Genomic DNA, 7,372 nt, shown 5'->3' on the forward strand with positions numbered 1-7,372 from the left:
GGACAGTGCCTAGGCTCTAAGTTCAAGCCCCAGGACTGGCAAAAAGGAAAAAAAAAACAAAAAAAAAAGGAAACATACACTTAACATCTGTGGACAAAACATTACGATAATCAACCTAAGCAAAGTTACTAGCTCCAATATTATGATACAAAAACATTTATCTATTTATTTAGCAAGTCTTGGGCTTGAACTCAGGGCCTGGGCATTGTCACTGAGCTATTTTTCTCAAAACTAGTACTTTACCACTTGAGCCACAGCTCCACTTCTGGCTTTTTGGTGTTTAATTGGAAATAAGAATCTCATGGACTTTCCTGCCTGGGCTGTCTTTGAGTGCAATCCTCAGATCACAGCCTCCTAAGTAGCTAGGACTACAGAACAGAGGGGGGGGAGAGGGGGAAGAAAAAGAGAAGATGAGGAGGAGGAGAGGAGGAGGAGGAAGAGGGGGGGAGGGGGAGGAGGAGGAGGAAGAGGGGGAGGAGGAGGAGGAAGAGGAGGAGGAGGAGGAGGAGGGAAAGGAGTGTTGAGTTGGCTCATGGTTTAAGCAGTGTTTTGAAACCTTTGAGGTCAGATATAATGTCTCACTTTAAACTGCTCATAGCATTTGACTGCCCCCAGTACCAAAACGTGACTGCTGTCCAGTTAGCTTTTGTGACTAATGTAGAGTTCTGCAGAAGCACAGCCTGAGCAGGCCCTGGGGAGGGGGAATTGCTGGGAATTGAAGCTGAATGGAACACGGTAAGGATAGACAAGCTTTCTTGCTCTTGTAGAACAGGCTGCAAGCAGGAAGTGAAGGAGAGACCAAGCAAGCACTGAATAGGGCGAGCTGTTCAGAGGCAGGAAATTCCTCTGTCATGGGTCCTAGATAATACAACACCAGAGAAGAAAGTGGGCAGTTTGGAATGGCAGGAACAGCCCATCTTTCTTGGCAAGGTTGTTTGTTAAGCAGGCTGCAAAGCTCAGGGTAAATGGATTGAAAAGGACGTTTCTGAAGGCCAGAGCCAGGGTTGACAGGAAGTATGTCTCTGAAGGACAGCTAGGATTCTTCTGGGAGTAGGGGAGGATGAATGGCCCAGGAATCTTCTTTCTTTATCCCCTCTTCTCAAACTCTGAGGCAAGAAAGCCAGAAAGGGTCTGGGCATAGGGAGGAGGAGTTGGAATGTGGCTTGGAGCAGCAGCCTGGGAGCTAAAGGCTGCCCCACCTACACCAGGTAAGTCCTCTCACTCATGGCCTCTGCCTCCAGGTGGCATGTGCTAGGCTCCATCTTGGTTCAGTATCATGCTGACAACCCTCACCTTGATCTTGGCTAGCCAGTGGAGGGAATGAGTCCTTAGTGGTCTGACTGTGTTCCAGGCAGAGCTGGTAGGGCATAGCTCATCTCCTTGGTCCTCAGGCTAACCTGTTCCATGCCTTCCCTTGTCCTTCCCCACACCCAAGAGCAAGCATGGGCAGGGACTATTGCTCAACACATCTCTGAGGTCCTTTAAAAAGCCCAAGGTGCAAGAACAGTACCCAGGAATATGATTCAGAGGGTTTCCATGAAAATTTCAGAACCACTGAGAAAAATCAGACCCACACCAAGGAAGCAGGCAAGAGAAGCCAGGTGGCCACCTGAATCTGGTTTATTGTTCCAGTTTCTCCAAACTTAGCAGAACGGTGGATGAAGCCACTTGCGGGGGCAGCCAGGCCGTTCAGTGGGGCCAGCCAGTCAATGTATGTGGAGAGTCATAGTTCATCCACTGGAGTAAGACTCAAAATTCAGGAGACCTGGAACCCCCTCTTCACATCCTCCATGCCAAAGTCCCCAGGAGAGGCAGGATGTGGCAAGCATGGGTGTGCAGACCTCAGAAGAGGTAGGGGCAGCACAGCCGTAGGGTCCGACAGCTGTGGATAGCTCCATGGGGGCCTGGCTGGGGCCTCCGGAGGCTGCTGGGCCCCGCCCTGTTCACTGGAGAGAAGTTGGGATGCTGGGCCGGTTGAGATGGGTCAGATGCAAATAGGACCTTTCTAGGTCACCTCTCCCTGAGCTGTGCTATTTCCCATGGTCCCCAACCTCTGCTTTCCCCACTGGCATCCCTGGTCTGGACAAACTCCATCTCTTCCAGAAGAACTGACCCAGTGAGTGAAGCCCAGCACCCCGGCACCTCCCTGGCATGCTCTCTTGCCAAGAGCGTTAGCACAGTGTTGGGGTTTTCAACCAGCCCCAAGAAAGGGAGGTGAGGGAAACCCGTGGGGCTGAGGAGGGCTTGAGCACAGGGGTGGGAAGGCCTTCCCTGCTCAGCTCAGGGATTGAGGTCTGCCCACAGTCCTGTATCTCTTTGTGCTGCTATCCAGGGTATGAGTGCAAATCCCAGAGGGACCTCCAGTCCGGGCTCAGTGGGGGCAACACCTGTGGACCTGATGGGGAGAAAGGGGGAGAGATAGTCCTGGAGGAAGACTGGCTATAAGGGATAGGAAGCCACTGTCCTCCTCCAGGTCAGCTTGAGCCACTAGGGTGGGTTTTGTGCCCTGGCTAGTTGTATAGTGGGTCCTGAAAAGGGAGACCTGGACCCAGTTCCCCATCCCTACTAAGGCCTTTGAGAGAGAAAACCCATCCAATCAGCAGAAGAGGCAAGAGCCAGCCAGGTACCTACCGTCATTAGGAGTATGCCAGACCCTGGAGCCCCCGGGCTGGAGAGTGGAACTTGTCAGAATCCTCAAAAGACTGGTCTGCGGTCATCAAGGAGAAAGGGGCCCTAAGCCCTGTGCAGCTGGGTGATCTTACCTGTCTGTCTCTCTCTGCGCTAGAAACAGTAGGCAGAGCATACAGCATTTCTTATAGGCTGTCAGCTACTCCTAGCCTTGGTCCGGGGCCAACACAGCAGATGGAAAAGTGAAAGGTACCCCTCCAGGCTTCTGAGTCCACATCTTTCTTTTTTCTCCGGTCCTGGGGCTTGAACTCAGGGCCTGGGCACTGTTCCTGAGCTTCTTTTGCTCAAGGCTGGCACTCTACCACTTGAGCCACAGCATCACTTTCAGCTTTTTCCGAGTAGTTTATTGGAGCAAAGAGTATCATGGCCTTTCCTGCCTAGAATGGCTTTGAACGACCACCTTCAAATCTCAGCCTCCTGAGTAGCTAGGATTAAAGGTGTGAGCCACTGGCACCTGGCTCAGCCCATATTTTTTTCCTTCCCTCTGTGCCTTGGACACCAGGCTTATCTTCTTCAGAAGGCCTGGGTCAAGGTAAGGAAGCAGATGACCAAGGACTAAGTAAGGACGGAGGCCAGCCTCTGATCATTGACACATGTGCACAGCAGCAGCCTCCGGTCTGCAGTCCACATGTGTGAACTAAATGTATCCCCTCACCACTTCCCAGACCTGCCTAGCCCACTCTGTGCCTCCCTGGGCTGGCAGAAATCACACACACACACACACACACACACACACACGCACACACACACAGACACACACACACACACACAGACACACACACACAGACACACACACACACACAGACACACACTAGTGTGTGCTGCCCTCTGGTGGACACAGGAAGAAGGCAGGCACTCCATGTGAGTTCCTCCAGCTCTGAGATAAAAAAGTTGAGTCTCTTCTCTGGATGTGAGCTACCTAGGATGGTTTCTAGGCCTTCTCATTCTGGGATCTGTTTCTTTCCCCTTGGCCAGATGAGAGTGTCTAGAGAGAGTCTGGCACTTCTAGCTGTGAGGCTCAGGAAGTGGCATCCAGATGGGCTTTCCCTAGACCCCTTGCATGGGGGCACCCGTGAGAGATAGACAAGAGTGGGCCCCACAAGGGCACTTTTCCGGCCACTATGATGCAGCATGGATGGCTCACCTGTAAGCCCCTCTCCGTGGGCTCTGGGACAAGCCTGGGGTGGGGAGCTGGGTGGGCGCAGCACAGGGGCGAAGGCGCTCCTCTGTTTGACAGCGGAGATCATGTTGACAGGCGAGAAGGAGAAGACGCTGGTGGTAGGGGCAGCAGCCGGGAGGGACATGGAGGAGGCAGCCGCCAGCGGGGGGCTAGAGGGCATGACTCCGGGGCGGGGCGGGGAGGGGCAGGCGCAGCAGGGAGGGTGGTAGGAGACACAACAGGGAGACAGCACCAGAGTGAGCAGCGAGGTTGGGGTTCTGCATGGGGCAGCGGGCCCCTTATGGGCTGCTGACCACACTCCAGGCTCAGATCTCTCTGGGGGAGGTCTTGGGTCAGCCCTTGCCATTTTGGGGAGCTCTGAAGGCTGAAGATGGCAGGGTCAGACCAGGTGAAAACTAGACAGTAGGGAAAGCCCTATCTCATCAGAGATGATCTGGAGATGAGTAGGTTGAGATTCCTGCTGAGAACCACTAGGATTCGGAGGTGCAGACATACATTTAAGGGCCCTGGGTTGCCAGAGCTAGAGTGAACTTTCAGGGGTCATGACAGCAAGGGTGATTAGTCAGGGATGAAGTCTAGGGGCACATATAACTTTCTGTTAAAAAGTTTCTCTGCCAAGGCCCATACAAGCACCCAAATTTGTCCACAAATATGCTCTCCTCCCCAATACCCCTTGTTAAAGGTCTCTCTCTCTCTGCTTCCCTTCCTAGGATACTTGCCAGTTTATTGCTATCTCTGTCATCTCCATTCTAGACCACGAAGACTTACATCTCTCACCTCTAGCTGGCTAATTCTAAAGAAAAGCAAGGATGCTATAATGTCAAAACTTGCTATTATCCAATTCTATAGCCATTCAGGGCCTCAGCTTGCCTTGCTGGGAACAGCAAGAGAACTTTGTGTATACATGTTTACCTGCGCCATCTCCTGGAGGCTTTAAGCCTCACTCTAACTTTGATACAATGATGCTATCAACAGCTTCCAAAAAATGTCTTCAGCCTACAGTCACCATCTCCTTTAAGATAATTTACTAGTAGCTGGTGAGGTCATAGAACCCCAGGGAGCACTTGAAACCAATACTAGAAAATGTACTAGATTTCCCAAGGGCAGAGGTGAACACAGCCATATTTTGTAGCTTGGGTAGTAAAGGGCATGATGGGTCATTCTAGGGTTGCTGATGGCTGATGCAGAGGACCAAGTGGAGACTCCGGTAGATAGTCCCAGGCTTCTGGCTGGGGCAGTTCTAGCACTGTTTAGGAATGTTCTGGGAAAGTCAATGGAGAAGATACCCCATATAGTTGTGTCCAAGCATCCTGCACTGAGCAGTGGATAGGAAACTGGGTAAGTATTTGCCAAGACAGTATCATGAAGTGGGACTGGCCTCTGAACATGTCCATGGTGTCCTGGCTGAGACTGGATGTAGAGCTTAGGCAGCTCTGGAATTCTTGTTCTTGCTGTATGGGGAGACCGGGGGCGGTCTGGCTTCTATCCCTGGGTCAGTACCTTCCTCCACTGTGTATATAGGAAGAAGTCCAGGGGCAGGGGAGATTCAAATCCCAGTGAAAACTAGGAAGAGGCTGGAGGTGAAACAATAGAACCCAGCCAGAGCAAAGGGTGGGGCAGGAGAGTCATTGGGAGGGACATGGCAGGACTCTACCCCGTGTGGACTCTGGTTGATGGATCTTTGGATGCGTCTCCAGAGGGATATGCCAAGTTGAAAACCCTAGCCAGAAAGAACAGCACCCAGGATACAGGACTCTGGGAAGGAAAGTTAGGCAGGTCTGTTTTCAACAATGCAAACAGAGGACAAGTAAGGGAAAAGTGAGTGACCTGTAGACACAACAACCTGCTTCTTTGTACACAGCTGTCACTACTTTTGGTCTCTGAAGACTCCTGGACTTTGCGGGACAACCTCACCTGTGACTGATAGGGAGGCTTCTTGCCAGTGAGCAAGGGCAGAGCAATCTCCAAGCTCAGTGCATTGTAACGCCATAGGCACATAACCAATGCCTGATGAATTTCCATTGGAATTGCAAAATCCTGGAGGACCATGCAAAACATAAAACTATCTTTGGATGTCACTCACCCATGACATCAAGATGCCATCTATGTAGGTTTCTTTGGGGGGGGGGATCATATGGCTTGAACTCAGGGCTAGGTGCTGCCCCTGAGCTCTTTTGCTCAATGCTAATGCTCCACCACTTTGTGCCACAGGTCCATTTCCGGGTTTCTGGTGGTTAATTGGAGAGAACAGCCTTTCCTGACGGGGCTGGCTTTGAACTGTGATCCTCAGATCTCAGCCTCCTAACTAGCTAGGATTACAGGTGAGAGCCACCAGCATATGGCTACCCATTTGTAGTTCTGATCTGCCCTCCCCCAAGAAGCCAGAGGGAGGTTTCCACCTACAATGGAGGCTGGGCCTTCCCAACAATACATTGCTCCTGCATTTTGTCTGCCTCTTTATGCACAGCAGCACGTCCAGATCTGAGACCCGACTCAGGCAGGGGATGGAATTCATCCTTTCTTTTACTTTAGAAACTAAAGTTCAAAGAAGTAACTTGCTGAGTGTCAGACAGCTCCTGATCTGGGCACTCCAATTCTGAATACGGGTCTGACCACCCAGAACTTGCCCCTTGAGCCTGACTCCCCTACCGAGGAGGGCAGTCCTATCTACCACCGCCCACCTGGCAATGTCTGAGATTGCTGGGGGCGCGTGGGGGACCAGCGGGAGCCCTGAGTTTCCTGAAGCGCCCGGGAGGGGGCGCCAGTCTCCTTCCGAAGTCCCAGTGAAAACCCGAAAGGTGGCACCGGGTTTCAGCCCCGGTGCCCCGCAATTAAAGCAGGCTTCGGGAGGGCGCGCGGGCTAGAGGCGACGTGTGAAGGTGCAGTCAGCAAAGGAAGCTGAAGGTGCTAGAGAGCGTTTGGCCGTAAAACCCGGGACCGCCTGAGGTCCGGCGGCAGGGACAGGTCCCATGGCGCCCCGATGAGGCTGGCACTGGCGTCCCTCTCCCCATCCCCCCCCGCGGCGTCCCCACGGGCCGGGTCCCGTTCGACCTCCCCAGGCCTCGGGTCTCCCTCCCCGCGGGCGGGGGGACACTCACTAGCGAAGGGCGAGGTGGCGGTGGAGCCATTGAGGAAGCTAGGGGACGCGGGCACGCCAAGGCCGGCCACCCCCGGCGTGCCGTAGCCGCCGATGCCGGCTCCAAGCCCACTCCCGTAGCTGCTCTGCTGCGAGCCGGGGCTGGGCGCGAACCCGCGGGGGGACGTGCTGCTGCAGCTGCGGGCGTAGCCTGCGGGAGACCGGACATCAGCGGAGAGGCACTGGTAGAGATGGGGTCCGTCCAAGCGCCCCCAAAGATCGCAAGGCGCGGAGCGGAGGGGCGGGGCGGGTGAGACGCACCAGGCTCGGGCCCCGGCGTGGCGTCCCCGACGGCGATGGCCAGCGGGCTGCTGAAGGCGTTGATGCCCACCATGGCGGGGTGCCCGTGGCTGGGTGCCAGGGGTCCG

General features: G+C 53.9%; 1 protein-coding gene across 1 annotated transcript in view; it reads right to left on the reverse strand.

Moving 5' to 3' along the window:
• Nucleotides 1-1,778: 1,778 nt before the first annotated feature.
• Ebf4 (early B-cell factor 4) overlaps nucleotides 1,779-7,372 on the reverse strand; it is a 61,851-nt gene continuing 56,257 nt past the window's right edge. The window contains 5 exon segments of the mRNA XM_013010793.1: nucleotides 1,779-2,395; nucleotides 2,632-2,707; nucleotides 3,833-4,030; nucleotides 6,967-7,155; nucleotides 7,266-7,372. The exon segment at nucleotides 7,266-7,372 is cut by the window's right edge and continues 3 nt beyond it. Of these exon segments, the coding sequence (XP_012866247.1) occupies nucleotides 2,637-2,707; nucleotides 3,833-4,030; nucleotides 6,967-7,155; nucleotides 7,266-7,372 (565 nt within the window). The 3' untranslated portion in view covers nucleotides 1,779-2,395; nucleotides 2,632-2,636.

This window comes from Dipodomys ordii, unplaced genomic scaffold (genome assembly GCF_000151885.1).
Source record: "Dipodomys ordii isolate 6190 unplaced genomic scaffold, Dord_2.0 Scaffold13, whole genome shotgun sequence".
NCBI lineage: Eukaryota > Metazoa > Chordata > Mammalia > Rodentia > Heteromyidae > Dipodomys > Dipodomys ordii.